The sequence below is a fragment of the Zeugodacus cucurbitae genome, chromosome 2, assembly GCF_028554725.1.
Source record: "Zeugodacus cucurbitae isolate PBARC_wt_2022May chromosome 2, idZeuCucr1.2, whole genome shotgun sequence".
In the NCBI taxonomy this organism is placed as follows: domain Eukaryota; kingdom Metazoa; phylum Arthropoda; class Insecta; order Diptera; family Tephritidae; genus Zeugodacus; species Zeugodacus cucurbitae.
This window is the reverse complement of record NC_071667.1, coordinates 22,090,405-22,108,120: the sequence shown is the minus strand read 5'-3', so window position 1 is coordinate 22,108,120 and position 17,716 is coordinate 22,090,405. Positions and strand designations below refer to the sequence as shown.

The 17,716-nt window shown below is 34.5% G+C and overlaps 2 protein-coding genes across 2 annotated transcripts; one reads left to right on the top strand and one right to left on the bottom strand.

Moving 5' to 3' along the window:
- Positions 1–2,228: 2,228 nt before the first annotated feature.
- Positions 2,229–13,253, top strand: LOC105215799 (uncharacterized). The gene is made up of 4 exons (XM_029042623.2): positions 2,229–4,378; positions 5,203–5,409; positions 11,245–11,382; positions 11,549–13,253. The coding sequence occupies exons 1-4, from the start codon at positions 4,120–4,122 to the stop codon at positions 11,827–11,829; spliced, it is 885 nt and encodes a 294-aa protein (XP_028898456.1). The 5' UTR covers positions 2,229–4,119; the 3' UTR covers positions 11,830–13,253.
- On the bottom strand, positions 6,010–17,330 carry LOC105215800 (protein NASP homolog). The gene is made up of 6 exons (XM_011189924.3): positions 17,169–17,330; positions 8,819–9,125; positions 8,331–8,736; positions 7,606–7,765; positions 7,227–7,507; positions 6,010–6,963 (listed from the first exon to the last, which is right to left on the bottom strand). Exons 2-6 carry the CDS (start codon positions 9,085–9,087, stop codon positions 6,721–6,723), a joined length of 1,359 nt encoding a protein of 452 aa, XP_011188226.1. The 5' UTR covers positions 9,088–9,125; positions 17,169–17,330; the 3' UTR covers positions 6,010–6,720.
- Between the last annotated feature and the right edge of the window lie 386 nt (positions 17,331–17,716).

Here is a 17,716-nt window from a genome sequence, read left to right as displayed (position 1 = left end):
AACTTTGGTAGTTGGCGTGCATCAAAATGTTTAACTTAATACCATTTATGCCAATAGATAGTGTACAAAATGAACCAGCTAAGAGCAAGTTGTTTTCAAAAAATCGATTTTTTTATTTTTTGCTTTTTCGATAGTTTACACTTTCAAAAATATTCTGTGAAAGCGACAAGGTCGTATCTTGAATAGTTTTTGAATGGTAGCTTTCTAAAGAGCGAGGTATATATATAAAGAAGAGGTATAAATAGTTGAAACGCGTTTTTCTCGAAACGACATATCTCAAAATTGCTGATATCATAACACAACGATACATTGGCCGATCGACTTCAAATTCTATTTTGTCATATTTTGATATCTTTCAAAAATAGGAGGTCATTGGAAATATATTTAATTTTAATAACCCTTTATTTTTTTTATTTCAGCAACTCTTTCTGCCAGAATCAAGTCTGCAGTTAGCGAACTATTTTTTTGCACCTCCGAAGAAAGAGTATAACTCCGTTGTTTTTCAATAATTTTGTAAAGAAAAAAATTTGAAAGGTACACTAATTCTTGGAAATTTGGATTTCTTTTTCTAAAAATTCGATTTTTTTTTAAACTGCTAAGGGGATGATTTTAATTTTTGTATAAAACTTATTTAGAAGAGTCCTAGAAACGAATAAAAAAAGAAAATTAATGGTGCCTTTAACCTTCATTTAAAATGTATTCAATACTACCGTGAGTAGCTGAAAATATACCTTATTCTTCGAAACAATCGATCGAATACTTTCTTTAAAAAAAATTCACGAGAATCGCCTAATTTTTGTATTGTGATCAATTTGGTGAGCTATAGATATAAATTTAGAGTAAGCTTCAACGAACAAAAAATATATATTGAAAGGAGTTGATTTCCTTCAGAGTTATTGTCATTAAAATCACTAACTGCCTAAAGGTATACTACATGTAAATGAATATTGTAATTTTCGAAAATATTTGAGGAATTGTTAAAATGAATTACTTACCTTCCAAAGACAAAAATTAGACTTTGTATTTATTTGTTTATTATTGAATGCCAGACAGCTGGACTTTCTGCGGAGTATTTGTTGATTATGTAAACTGCACAAACTCTTATGTGATTTAGTTTATTCAAGTATATGTATGAATGTAAATGAGTATATATGTATGTATATGTTTATTTTTGTTGTTAATATGTATTTGTGTATGTGTCCTCTCTTCACAATGAAAAGTTAAAACACAATGCACGCAATCTGCCGTTTCCTTCTACTTCTTTATAAATATCTGTGTATATAAGTACAGTTATTGTTTATTTATTTAATATATGTATGTAAATATTGAGATTGTTTTGACACTGCACAATTTTACAGTATTTAAAGGAAAAATATTATTTCGTTTAATTTTCTATTTACTAGTTAAGTGAGTGAAAAGTTTTGAGAGAATTCACAAATCACTAACTTGAAAATTTCTATCTATTTTTTTCATTTCTTTCTACTTTGTAGCTTGATGCTAACAAACAAAAATCTTAAATGCAGTAGTTGAAAAGCTAAAATTGAGCAAACAAAAAGAAAATTTACACTAACCAACGCAAACACACACACAACCACACTCAAACACATGCACACAAATGCACCAATAAATATGAGATTTGCGTAAAATTATTAGAAACACCGTAATTTGTAGTGATAATTGAATTTATAATAGAGCCACACAATAACAAGTCAATACACTGTATTTTTGTTGAGTAGGGTTGCCAATATTAGAGCGAAATTTCGAAAACACAATAAACACTAGCATACTTTTAGGCACACAATACAAACTAATTTAATTACAACTTATAGTAAGTGATTATAGTTTATAGAGGCACACAAACAAACAATACACAAGCAATCAAAGCTTATTTAAAAAGCTTATTTTAAAAGCTCACACTTCGAGAAACGGTTACAAAACTTTGCTCACACTAAAAAACAAATCATTAACATCACACACACATACTAACACCACCGAGTATCCCGAACGTACGCCTAAACCGCTCTACATTTACCAATAACCCGCCGACCGAACCGCACAGTTCATTTTTTTCAAACACACTATACAAAAACAAAACCGAAAATTACCGAAACCACGAGCACTTCCACCAACTCAACCCAAAAAACAGTCGGCGTTAAAATAACCGCCACAAGCGGATTCAAAAATATGAGTCTCAATAAGATCAAGAAACGCGACACCGACTTATGACTGGTGAAGACGCGGGTCGGTTTGGGGGTGGGCGGCAGTCACTACAAAGTGACTGCGCGCTGCGTACCCGAAGTGAGCGTAACCTCACCGACCGAAGGCCATTATCATGAATTACAGCCATTCTCATCGGTATCATCAACCACATCTACCACACCAACAACAGCAACAACGCCACAGTCAGCAACAGTGGCTATAACAACAACAACACCACATACGCATGCAGCACAACACGTTCAACAAGAGATCAGCGAACAGCTGCCATCGAAATCAGCAACACTAACTCATCATCATCAACAACAACAACATCATCATCATCACAATCAACAACAGCAACAACAACCACATCACAAACACAAAGAAAATCATAAACAACAACAAGCGCAACAACAGAAATCTCATAAGAAATCGAAAGCCAAGCTCAGTAGCAACAGCAATAGCCACTGCTATAGCAACTATAACTACAACAGCAGCAACAACAATAATAATAGCAAGAACAGCATTAACCATAGCAACAGCCATACGCAAAATAGTAGTAACAGTAAAACTTTTCTACAACGCAGTAAACACACTAACGACATTTATTCATCAGGAGCCACACTGGTGGAGGAGGAGGACTTTAATGAATTGACAGCGGTGCCGACAGCAACCATTGTGATAGCGACGAACGTAAATGGCAAGGTGCGCGTAAATCCACAAGCGAACGTTACAGGCAGTGCCGGTACTGGCATTGGCAACGGCACCGGCAAAGAGTCGGTTCGCCAACTGCCGCCACCACTGAAACTGACCGCCACCACAACGCCAAGCAGACCAACAACTATTGCCGCGCCAACGAAAAATTCACTGCAACGCCAGAAGGCGACCCAGCAGCCACATCACCAACAACAAACGAGTCCAACCAAAGCGGCAGCTGAAAAATTGATTGCACAAACTAGTGAGGAGAGTCAGCCCACTGAATTGACGCCTTTGGTGGAGTCGTACGATATTACGCTCGGTCACAGTCCGACGGCGCTCACACCTTCCTCGAATACTAACACCGCCAGCTCAACGCAACGCTCCAACAGTACCGCGATCGCTGCGTCTGTCTCGCCAACAGCTAGTGTTGGTTTAGCCACAGCAGCACAATACGGTGGTGGCTTGTCGCCAGCCACATCCGCTGCCAGCATCATCTCCGCAGTTGGCGTTGCGAACGCACCAAACATCTACGGTCAGCAATCTAGCGTGCCGGCTGCACCAACGGCACCACCGCCCACAGCTGTCACTGCAGCTGCTACCGCCACCACCACAACTTACAGTCACAACTCGAAGACCACACGCTCCTGGCCGGTAATCTATAGGAATCCACATCATTACGATTACGAGGCGCTCTACGTGCAGGCGTCTGGCGGTAGCGCTAAGCCAGCGGCTGGCAGTAATCATCACTACCACCACCAGCCGTCGAGTCACTTTCAAATCGGCAGTAGCGTTTTCAAGCAGAATTGCTATTCGAATCAGTTTGCTCAATCCATTTTGTATACGTCAAGTAATGAGGACTTGAGCGCAATCAATGAGCACGGCGATGATGCTGTTGACGGCACAACCGGTGGCAGCAGTAATTTCGGCGTTAGCAACGGTCCCAGCAATCACAACACGAAAAACAATACACAAACGACGTGCTATTACTTTGCACCCAGTCGGCATAACAGCATTTATGAACATCCGTCGGCGGTGGTGCACAACTCCTCGTTTCAATTCGATCCGACCGCTGCAACAACTGCAGCCGCTGCAGCGGCTGTTGAGAGTTTAAGACGCAGCAATAGCATACTGTTGCGTAATAGCAGTTGCGCCAAGGCGCTGAATCAAAACGGTGACGGCACTGGCGGCGGTCTGGGCACACCCACATCTCTAAACTCGGCTATGGACATGGGTAGTAGCTCGGGCGCTGGAAATTGTTGTTCGAACTGTTGTGTTGGACCGCCGCCAGTGCTATTCCTGTTTGTGACGCTGCTGATGACTACCAGTGCGACGGCAATGCTCTGCGCCGCCATCATGACGGATCACTGGGAGCATGTTACTTGGGATCGCAACAGTTTGGATCGCTACACAAATCGTTCGACTATGCAATTGGAATGGATGTTGGACGATAAAGTGGCGATGTTAAAGCCCGACAAAAAAGGTAAATGAGTGCGCTCCAACATTGAGCGTTGATTTATAATATACACATATACTGATTAAGTATTATTTGAAGTCATATTATTGTTGAAAGTTGTCCTTTCTTTATGCATGATTTACCTAGGGATTTAGGGATTTTATTAACTCCTTCTTCATTAATTGAAGTGATGAAATTAAAAAAAAAAAACTATTTTCCTGAGCTCCTAACAGAAAAGTCGTTCCGTTGCATCATTGATTCATTACAAAAATCCTAAGTTAGGTTCAAAAGACAAGGCTCAAAACTGTCCAAGTGTCCTAGTATTGCCGGGTAACTCTTTACTTACAGTTTAGAAGGTTATATATTATATATTATTAAGTCAGACAAAAGGATGTATCTTTGAGGATGATACATTTATTTTTCTTTAGGGGGTCATTCCACTGTTTAGTGTTTACCTTGACCCTATTTAGCGATAAGAGTTAGATTCAGTAAAGGGTATATTTTGTCGAAAAACAAGGTGTCCTGCGGCGACTATTTGCATGCAGGTTACACATTTTTTATATGGGGGTTAAGTCGGATCGAGCTCTAATCCGAAACGGGTCACTGAAGAAGTTCGTGAAGGTGACGAAGGTGGCATTTGTTCTTCGTTTTCGGCGATCTAGCGCTATTTAGATCGGTAAATACAGCTACCGAACTTTATCGGGCTCGGTTGTTGGTAGTACATCGTTAGAACTGCCGTCTTGGGATTACCTTTCAGTGGAAAAGCAATTTATTCCTTCGAACCCACGATATCAATATATATAGCCTTTACTTTTACTTCGTATTTAACAAGTTTCGTCTTACAATTACAGCGGAGTATCGGTTTCGTCGTGAAACCGTTTTCCTAGTACCCATGCATGGTGGGATTTGGACACTGTGTATAGATTTGCCAATGCAGGAATTGCAAGAGCTGCGCCGACATCCGAAATTTCCACGCGGTGCACCGCCTTGTGTCAATTATCTAGCCGGTTCGATGGAGAATGCACGTGGCGAAGAGCAGCGCAACGATTGGCAACATAGTGAGTCCCAGACCTCATTGCAGCCCCATTTAAGTACGTATGGTACAATCTATGTGTATTACAACTACATACATGCAAACACACTACAAATACAAAAACACGAAAATTTTGTATAAATTTTAATTGTGAAAAGAATGTAATGAAAAAAGCAAATTGGTCTCACAAACACACACACACGCAGATGTGCGCTCACTCGCAACTGCAATTTCTGCGACAAAATATTGAACTTTCATATTTACCAAAGCTACTAAATTCAACTGTCGTACTATCTCAAGTATCTTTTAGGCAAAACAACTACTCAATACACACATCCGCGTTTATCCGAAATGCATTACATATGTAATAATCTAGTAAGCAACGCGCTGCATAAATTAGACAATAGTTTCGTAAACATCGAATGCATATGTAGTCATTTAAATGCGATGCCACGGCTGTTAGTTATGTAGTTAAGCTTTGAGTGCATACATCCATATTTACATAGAGAGAGGTAGTGAGACGGTAGTGCACATTTATAAAACAGCTTAAAAACAATTTTTTTTTTCATAAAAGGTTAGAATTCGCTGTAAATTTGTTCTTGTAATAGGATTAAATTAAAAAATATTGTATAAGTAGAAAAAAATATTTTCCTTTATTTTTGTATGAATATCATTTATATGTATGTATATTTGTATTGTTTAACTTAACACTACGCATTGTTTTGTTGTGTTTTCTGACAGTAAGAGTGTGTAGTGTGGCAATGAGCTTGAACAAAAATAAACAATACAAATAATAGCAAGAAAGACTATTTATAATATAAATTAAATATGTATTTATATAAATAATATGTATTTGCAATGTATATGCTTAAAACTAAATGCTATTGTAGAAAAACTACAGAGAATTCACCATTAAGTGTTGTTAAAGCAAGAAAACGAGATTATAAAACACTTAGAATTGTGACTGCAATTGAGTTAGTAAAAAACGTAGAGCATAGAATTATAAAGTTTCCACTATTAAATTAGAAAATGTCTTTTTGAGCGTAGCCAACAAATAAAAAAATGTTTATTCAGTTGAAACAAAGCAATGTATATCAATTCGACCAGCAAAACATAAAAAAAATAAAAAAATATATATATTTCAAACTAAATAAGAATTCGTTGAAGAACAATTACAGTTAAATAAATTGTTTGCTTTGTCTTATATGCTTTCCTCCGTTAATAAATAATAACGGCAAGCAGTCACAATTTAGCAAAAACTTTGCATAAAAACACGAGCTGTTATCGAAACAAAAAATAAAATAAAAAACAATGCAACCCGAGCTATAGAGAATAATTAGGCAGCTGGTCGTTTAGCTGGTGACGCGCCAACGTCGGCATCCCCATTATCACTCGGCTTCTTGCGTTTAATTAAATGTGAAATATCTGTCGGTTTGGCAGCACTCGATGACGACGACGATGCGCCCGCTGCTGACGATGAGGACGCAGCATTTGAGGTACCGGCACCATTTGTGTCCGCTGATGAGCTATTGATTGGTTTAATGTAGCTGTCCAGCGCAGCGCGCACTTCGGCGATGTTCTATGCAGAGCAAAAAAAGGAGAATTTTATTAATTATAATTATTATCTTTAAAACAGCATATTATATATGTAAATATACAGTTGAACTTCCATAACTTGAAGCTCTCCATAACTCAAACTATTGAATTGGCAATAGAAGTCAAATTTCATACAAATTACCTTTCGTGACTCGGTAGTCTGTCTAACTCGAAGTTTTTTTGTGGATTATGGTGATTCCAGTTAGGGAAGTTCAACTGTATATATTTATGTATAGAATAGCTCACCTGCGCTTGTGTTTCCTCGATTTCGGATATTTTCGCCCAAATCTCCTGTTTGGTCTCCTCTAAATCCTGTATCTTACTCTTCCGTTTCTCACTCAGCTCCTCTTCGCTCTCTTGTATCTCCTTTATTTCACCATCGATCAGCTCGCATGCGGCCTTCAGCGATTCAGCGCCCTCTTTGTTCATCTGCTGCATCAGATAGGTTAGACCAATTTTGTAATGTATTTCGGCCATAGCGCGTCGGTAGTTGGGCGGCAGTTCCTGGTAAATTTTTAATGCTTTAACTGCATGCATGTTATATGGAAGAAGCAGAGAGAGAGAGAGAAAGACAAAAATATAAACAAAGTTCGCTTTCATTTGCGCTGTTGAATTTTGAATTTACCGTAATCATCACGTGCCGCCTCAGGCAAATTGTTCTCGAATTCAATATTAGCCAGCTCCGTTCGCACCTCAGCCAAGTTTGATATGCCATCTGCGCCTTGACGTGAGAAAATTTTGTCAGCCAGCTCAAGGATTTCCCAAGCCAATTGCAGATTGGAAGCCTAAAGGACAAGTAGCGAAGAATTAGGGGACATATTTTTCAATTGTAAGGAAAACAGTTAAATCAAGGTTAAAATATAAGAAAAACAATAAAATACCCATAAAGTAATCAAATTAGCAATTCCAGAGAGCACTAAATTAGAGATTTGACAAGTTTGTGCAAATACGAACTTGATTTAAGCTACGAATTTAAGTGATTAATTTTATATTTCAGCAAATATAATATAGTAAATTAGTTTCTAATCTCATACCATTAAAAATAAAAGTAGATACGCCGTTATATACTATTTATGTGAAATAATATAATAATGTTCTCAAATTTGTTTCCAAAATTCGCATGTACGTTTCCCCTAATCATAACAAATTAAATTTATCAAGCTCTACAAATCCAAAGCTGGCTATGTAGATGTGATTAGCAACAACAGCGCATAGCCGACTGAGTTTCTATCGTCAGACACTCATTGTCTGCGACAATTCCCAAAATCAATTCAAATCTGTTCAATTGCATTTCAAGCGCACAAAACACGTACTCATTTCAAAATGAAATTAACTTCAAGTGGTACTCACCGCGTCATTCTCTACGTCTTCAATCTCTTCGCCAGCGGTATCACCGTTGGAGGTGCTCGGCTTCTCGTCATCCAAAACTGGCGTTGCGGCAACAGGCGCCGCATCCTTCGGCGCTGTTTTCACTTCAGCGGTGGTCGATGTTGCTGGCTCAGTAGCCTCTTCATTCTTCTCTTTAATACTTGTTAGCTTACGATTCCCACTGCTGCCTGCCGCCGCAGCCGTCGCCTCTGCACCATTACTACCATTCTTTGCGTTTGGTGCTGCATCTACGGCCATTTCATCGTCCGCCGCCGCCTCATCGGCATCTTCATCATCATCATCATCGTCATCATCGAGTTCCTCTTCGTCCGGCACATCGATGACTTTGTTCTCATCCAATGCTAAGGCAATCAATGATTTTGCATAGCTACAAATGAAAGTAATAAAAAACCGAATTGTGTCTTATTTCTCAGCTTCTGCTTGTTGAAATCACTAGAAGTGGCACTTACAGCAAATATGGCATGCCCAATTCATCCGACTGCTCGCCGTACAATTCTTCATATAAGGCGCAAACTTGACTCAGCTGATCAGCGGCGTCACTGTAGTTTTTTACTAGAAAATTTCGTGAACCATAACAGTACAACTCTTTGGCGTCGAGCAACTTTAGCGCATGCATCTCATCGACAACGCCAGTTTCTCCAAGAGTAGTGGTGCTTTCTTTCGCTGCAGCACCGCCTTCATCGTTGGACACAACAGGAGTTTGCTCATCTGTTGACATGTTTATGTATATATTTTTTATTACGTTTTACGTGTTAACTGCAATTAAAGAGAAAATTATAAAAAAATATGAAATGCAGTGCATAAATAAAAATATTTAAGTTTATATTTATGAATAGTAGTAAGTTAAATTAGGTGAGGTTTTTATTAATATATTACAAATTGGCTGCATATGCATTTAGATGAAATTAATTGCGTAAAGAAAAAAATTACACATTCCATGTAGTTTTACGCTGCAACAAGTTCTTCGACGTTCAATAGCCAACAACTAAAGATTCTTCTAATCACGTAGGTTGTACCTGCAAATCATTGAACAACTATTTCTGCATATAATTATTTTTATTATAGCGCTTAACAAAACATATTAGTTTCCTGCATATTCTGCTTATAGTTATGCATGATTTAGTTTAGTTACATAATTGTATATCCACATATGCTGCATTGATACATATTTTAATAGAAATATATAAATATTAGCATACCCATTATGCTGCCAAATCATGCGTAAACTCATATCCATTTAATTTAAAGTTTGTTACGTTTTTTAGTAAAGTTCTGGAATACTATTTACTAAAACTAAATGCTAAAAAAAAGCATAAAAATTATATTTATATTTGTGTAGTTGAAAACAAAATCAAATTCGGATACAATTTACCCAACAACAAATTTACAAAATTTATTATATAATAATATCTAAATGAAAAAAAAACCCTCCCGACGAAACAAAACTTAAACCAAATGGTCTGATTATTGTCAAAGGATTTCTCAAAATCTTAGTAAATTATAACTGAAAACCAAAAATTATAAATGACAAAACCGCAGAGTTGATTTTTAAATCAAAAAGAATTTAATCGTTGACACTTTAAAGCAAGCAATCAAAGTGTGTGCATAAATTATTAAAAAAATGGAAAATACCAGCGGTATTGCAAGGATATACAAATTGCACATGAAATAAATTAAAAACAAGGCCAGGTTGTGGCATACAATTCAGCCTACACACATGCATACATACACATATATACCCAATGGATATGCGTGTTCATTTACAATTCATAAATATGTATATGTATATATATTTTTTATAGTTCGTTAACTCTGGTGATATGCCATCACAATCAGATGGATGAGTACAACGCATGTGCTTTCCTCTTTTGCTTTTCCGCCAATATGTTGTTCATTGAAGTGTGTACCTTCATTTCAAATTACAATTTTTGATTACAAAAAGAAGTTTGTTTGTGAAAAGCATTACAGTCGCGACACATGTTTAATATATAAATATACAAGGAAAAGGAAGGAAGAGCACTTTCGGAAATCAATTCACTTTAAATTTTAAAGCTGGAAAATAAAATATTTTACAAATCAGACATTTCTGACCAATAACACGCTACTTATATTAGAATGATAGTCCTATTATGCCTATTTAAAATATAGTATATTAGGTGCAATCAATAAATCTGCCTGAAAGAAACATTTAGTAGACTTTGTGCACAATAATAGAGCCAATTCCCATATAACAGCTTCCCGCTGAATTGCTGATTATGTAGAAAATTCAAAACCAGTTTTCAATAATTCTTTTGAATTTGCTGAACATTAGATTTCAACACACTCTTTTATTTATTTATTTTATTTTCTTACTGTCCATCAAGAAATATACAACCACTTAGCTAAATTGGTTACAGAGTGTTTTTTTATTTGTGATATATTTTTATTGTATAGATTTATATATATTGAATTAATCACTGCGGTCTTGGTCATACTTTTTCACAAATATTTCCGAAACCACAACAAAAAGTTGTATATTTTCGCGGCAATTTGTTTTAACATTTCGCTAACATTTGCTTAACCCACAGCTGAAGCATTATATACATACTTTACATAATACATAAATATAAATATATAACAACTGTTTTATATACTGACAGCTAATTAAACAAATTTAGAGATTTAAATACGCTTCGCTAGTAAATAGTCAACATTCACATTTTCAAACATATTTTAAAGCTGTGCAAATTTTGCTTCAAATTCCTACAAAACCCCTTAAACCTTAACCTTACAAAATAAAAGTATTGACAATATTTCACATGCAACATACCATCTCAACTAACTGTTTAATACAAATTTGTATTATTTTTCCCACATATAAACGTATATACTAAAGGAATGCAAAACTTGTCAATTTCCTGCTCGTTGGTGTGCCTAATTATATTGGGTAGCGCTGCATTGGTGGGCGCGTTCGGTGTTTGTCAGCGTCAAATAAGCGCCATACTTATAACAGGCGTCATGTATTTACTAGCGGGTAAGTTGAGAACTGTAGCAAGACATTTCGTCAGGAAATGTTAATACTGCAGACACTTGTATATTTGAAGGCAACTGCTGGCAGACATACAAACAAATGTATATCGTTACTTTTATGCACACAAAATAGTATTTATTAATTTTACTTCATATTTTTCATATTACAGCACTCTTTGCGCTCTTCACCCTTATGATTATACATTTTAAGCGCCAACAAGGACGCCCCATGTTAGATAGCGACTATGATGGCACCGTTGATGGCATTGTGGCGCGACCGGGCGGCGTGGCAATTATGGCTAAACCGTTATTGGGTGCACGCATATTTCTGACATCATGGAGTTTGGATTTGGGTTGGGGCGGTGTGGTCTTGTGCGGCATAACATCAGTGTTATGGATTTTACTGTCGAAAATTATGCGTTACAATCCATTTTCAGCGCTAATGATTTAGTCGATGGAGGTCGTCTAAGGTTACAAAAGGCCGTGCAGGCGTCGGTGGTGTGTATCAAGTGAACGGTGATTATAATTGCAAAGCAACGCATGCAAACATTCAAGGACTTCGAGGGAACATACATGTACATAAGTCAGTATGTATTTATGTACGGGTGAAATATTTTAGGAAATAAAGCTAATTACAAAGCGCAGCATTTGGTTAATTATGCAATTTAATTAGAGTGTAAATGTAACTGTAACTTTAACTGTTTGACATACAAATTACAGACACAAAATTAATTGTCTTAAAAAAGCTGCTTTGATAAATACTGTGAAAACACTACAACTTTAAAAGATAATGTAATATTTTTACTAATTAGAAACTAATATACATATATAAAATTGTGGGAAATGATTTATCCACATTTACTTTACCACACACTTCCATGCTAGGTTTTATATATTTTCTCTAAGTAATCAGTAGTTAACGCAATTTATTTAACAAAAAGCTTTACAAATACATATATATTTATATAGGATGCATCAGATCTTTGAGGACACATTCAAGGACTTTTTTTTTTAATTTTAATTTTAATTCTTTTTGTTGTCCTAAAAAACTTTCAAATCTAAAATTCTACAAAAAATACCAACATACAGCTTAGGCTGGTGTTGTCTCAGTTTTAGAGGCAGTTATTGAAGTGACCAACGTTACACATAATCTTGCTATAGCTGTCATCGATTGGCTAAGCGTTATGATATTATTATTTAATAAATTATAATTTATTTCAAGTTAAAAACATTCAAAAAATATTTTAATATTGTCATTTTTGGCAATAATTTGTCCTTTGAGCCATTTTTACCATTGTGAATGGGCTATATAAATAAAACAAAATTTGGTAGCACTCAGCAAGCGGCGATAAAATTTTGAATGAAGTATACGCATCCTCTCTTGCACGGGTTCAACTGCATAATTTTGTTGTTGCTTTCACATGATTTTTGTCAAGTGAGCAGCGCCCAAATATTTCGAGCTGAGAAGTGACCAATCGATTACACCTTACATTTGTCTTTATGTCAAGACGAATTATAGATTCGGTATTTTCCTTTAAGGACATTGAGATGAAAGCTTCAAACAGCAATTACTAGCTTTCAGTACTCGGAAGCTTACAAATCCCAAATATCTGATGCAGCCTTATAAGCACGCCTTGTAATTTAATATGCCTCGAAATAAATTCCCCACAACTGAATGCCATTCGTATAATGTCTCAACTGTTATATGTATATTATAATAAAGTTATTTTTTTATTAATTCGAAAAGCCACGCTTAATATATTCTTATATATATCTATATAAATATTTTTTACAAAAACTGTAATATAAAATGAATTTACACCTGTTAACTCTCTATACATATATGTATTTACAAAAATGTGCTGAATAAAACGATTCACTTATGTAAAAAATTACTTTACACAACAAAGAAATGTGCGTTAAAAACATAATTACCTAATTTTACACAAAACCATAAGAGTATAAAAGTTTTTCTATAAAAATATAAAATGCACCATTCAAATATTATAGCGATGCTTGTAGCCATAAATTAGAAAAAATTGTTAGTTAATTGTAATTATTGTAAAACAAAAAATATTCAAAACATATGCAGCTAAAGTCTGATTTTAAGACTCAACTACCCGCCAATTGAGAATAAACAAAACAAAACCTTCTAAAACATAGATATGAATGTTTATCTAAACCTTTCGCCTTTATCACACACTTTCGAACTGAACAAAACCTAAATTGCTGTTTAACTCCCATATTTGAGTTCAATTTCACAACTTCAATGTTGAACTTTAATTTTAGTAAAGAAAGCTACAGGAATACCTTCACCAAAATAAAAACAACCACTTCAAACATGTTATAGTCTTTTGTTGTAATACTAAGTTTCATTCTATACAATGTATAATTTTTTTCACATCAGCCTTTAAATATTTAATAATACTCGAATAAATTCTAATGGAACATGAATATCCAGCCTTCCTTTTGTAAAAAAAACCGAAGAATTACAAACACGCACGGATTCCTTAAATACATACATACGTATATAATAATATATATATAAACCAATAATATAATTAATGGATTGTTTTAAAAACAAAATTCTATTTATTTATTTATTTAAAGGAAATACAATTACAGTGGAACTTCTCTAACTCGAATCACCATAATTCGAGTTAGAGAGACTTCGAGTTATAGAATTTTCATTAAAACATATAAATTTTCAAAAAGCTGTAAAATATAGATTCATGCACTGTTTTATTTAGTTACTTCGCAAAAATTTTTATGGACATACGTATCTGACGTCTGTTTCCCATGTTACATGATTTATGCAATCCATAAGTGTAATATCATATTTTTTGTTCGCCTCCATACGATATAGTGAGACTCTTTTGAAAATCTGCCTCGATAGTAAAATTTTTAAGTTTGTATTATGCCCTTGTCGAAAAGTTCGATTTATGGAAGGAAATTTGTATGAAAGTTGTCTTCTATTGCCACTTCAGGAGTTCGAGTTATGGAGAAATTCGAGTTAGGGAAGGAAATTTGTATGAAATTTGGCTTCTGGAACGCTATTGCCAGTTCAAGTGTTCCAGTTATGAAGATCTTCGAGTTATAGAAGTTCCACTGTATAAATAATTATACTACCTATAAGATAGAACAGCACTAGCTACAGGGCCTTCGGCAAAAACATAATTATCCCTACTGTTCAGTTCAATAAAATGCTTTATGAAAAATGCTAACGAAATTACGTAATTTACAAAATGTAAAATTGTAAAACCAAAAAAAAAAAAAAAAAACTCAATCCAAATGTAAAAAAAGTGAAACTACTTTTACATACATACATATATTATATGTAAATACAATATACGTATAATGTAAAGAAAATTATATGTACTAGAAGCTAAAAGTATTTTTATGTAAACGCTTTGCCTTAAAATTTAAAATTACATTAAACACAAGAATTAATAAAACAAATTTATTTAAACTGCAAAATAGTTGTTTAGTTTTAAAATAATACAAGTAAGTGGACTCTATTAATCCCAAAATTCCGAAAATAGTCCTGTATTTCTACTTAATATATTTTTGAATATACTGTGTCGGACAAAACATATTGGACTGATGGCTATGTATGCTAAAAACATCTCGTATAGTCCAAATTACAATTTTCGTTATAAAAAAAGTACTTAAATATAAAGATAAATTGTTTATTTAGCGACAAAACATATTGGACTGGTCGCAATTTAACGAAAATCACGTTTTTTGTGACGATTTTACATTATCTACGCAATTTGAATAACGACACAAAAAAATCCGCAACATTTTAGCCTAACTAAGATATTTTTGTATAAGAAGAAATTCTACTTTTTTAACAAAAAGTCGCCATGGCTGGAAATAAACATTCAGTTCAATTAAAACCATTATTTATTAAATACTATAATAATGTTGTATCACAGAAAGATATTTGTAACAAGTTTTATGTCAAAAAATCAGCAGTAAACTTCATTATAAAGTAATCTAGGGAAAGGTATCTGTGAAAAATCACCATCATGGAGAACGACCCAAAGCTAAAACATGGAATGACGATTCAAAACTACTTAGAGAACTGAAAAGTTATTAATCGATTCATATTCAAGGATATCCTTGAAAACGTGATGCTTCCCCATGCCAAGTGGAATATGTCATTTTTGTGGTCTCGAAACTAGCACAAAATATGAATGTTCTAAAGTAGACAGCTCAATCGCCGATCTCAATACTGTTTAAAATCTCAAATATAAGGATAGTACTAATGTACGTGGTAGGCATGAGTCCAGTATGTTTTGTCCAACACTGTATGTGTACATACATATACGTATGTATAATCGCACTTTTGTCTAAATCTTGTACCAGCTTTAAACTGTTTGAGCTTACATAGACAGCCAAGGGATAAGTTAATCGGTAAGACTTATTTATCAAAATCGTTTTTCCTATACTCCGGCCGTGTCCAAGCCATTCGTTATTATTTTCTTTCTTTCATTTCACCTCCCTAAAGGAGTCGGAACGAATCTGTAATTTTATCTATGAAAGAAAATACTACAACTACTACTAAATCGGATTGGTAAACTACTTAGCATTATACTAACCGCCTATTGAGAAAAAATATTGAAATCGTAACTGTAGTTAAATTAGAGTATAAGTTAGACCTTAGAAAATTATAACACCAAAAGCCCATTGCTCTGCTTATAGAATTATATAACATGTATGATATAGAGATGCTAGAAAAACGATGGCAGTTTCACTATACTAAATTCAATCAACAATATTAATTAGTTAGTTATTCATTATACTATTTTTTAATTAAGGATAAGACATAAAAAAATTTATAATCATGTTAGGGAGGTACTTTACTATAACAAATAATAATACTATAACCTCACAGAAGTGTGTTGACATGTGTTTATCACAAAGTTCCCGCCCAAATTAGTATGAATAAAATATGTGTCACACACATACAAAACCAACCTTATTCCCTTTTAAGAAAACCAGCTTTTTGGAGAAAATCAGTAAGTTCATTGAAAATCGTATTTGAAGTTCATTAACATTTCATAAATGCGAATGAACTGCAAACGTTGCATTGGAATTAATTTTGCGAAAAATTTTTAAATGCACATATTAAGAATATACCCAATCGTTGACAGAAACAGATGTTAAAAAAAATCTATAGAAAACAAGTCAATGGAACAATGAAGGTACACTTACATTAAAAACGTGTTATTATGCGCCTTGTGCAAGGTCGATACACCGCAATTTTTTTTTTTTTTTCAAACAAATAAAATATTTTATAGCATACAATACATAAAAAAATTGTATACGCTATATATATATATAAGTTTTCATTAAATTAAACCATTAGTTATTTTGGAACTTATTGCAGTACGTAGGATAAATTCGCCCGCCAATATCAATGTTGTGTATATCGCTGTACAAATGCACATTGCGCCTATGTAGGTATGTAAAAGTATGCACAGATAATGTGCAAAATGTAAAAGGAAATACACGAAATCCAGCAGATTACTAAATAACGTAGGAAGGTTCATTCACCTACAGCACTGTCCCTCCTCCACCTCTCAAGAGGCGTACAAAGCTGCAATTCTAGAAACACTCATTTCGGAATGGAATAAAAACAAAGCACAAGTTTACACTTATTATGACGCCGCGTATTCATTATATATTGTGATGTCAACTTCTTAATTATAGTTGAAAACAAATGGCACAAAATATTTGGTGAGTCCTCATAAGGCCTTTTACAAAACACAATTTAATGCTTACCTTAGTAAAAAATTGTTTGCAATCAATTGTTGAAATCACTCTCCAATTATGAATAAATTGTTGTATATAGCTAAATTAAAAATATGCAACTGCAACAATCGTCCACACACTTGAGTTTTCGTAAGTATAATGGAATCTGAATGCGTTTTGATTACTGCTGGCCAAAATGCCGCTTAATTCCGTTGCTAAATGTAGGCTGGTGTTCTTCTCTTTCGTACATGTTATTTGGCATGCTGACAGCTGATTGTGTAAAAAGAGATAGAAAGCAAGTGTTGCAAATAATTTAGCGCGCGACAGCCGGCTGTCAATTGCATTGAATCATTCGCAATAAGCTAGAGAAATCTTAGCAATACTTATTGGCACCGGAAATGCATTTGGATTTATGTACTAAATGTTTGTTACGTTTTTATGAATGTTGTTTTTTAAAACAAATACAAAAAATACAAGAATATATTTTTTCAAATAGTTAATTACATTTAGTGAATGCCGCAGTCCTGTAACTGATACCTTAAGAATAAATTAAACATTCCATTCTGATATGCAATTCT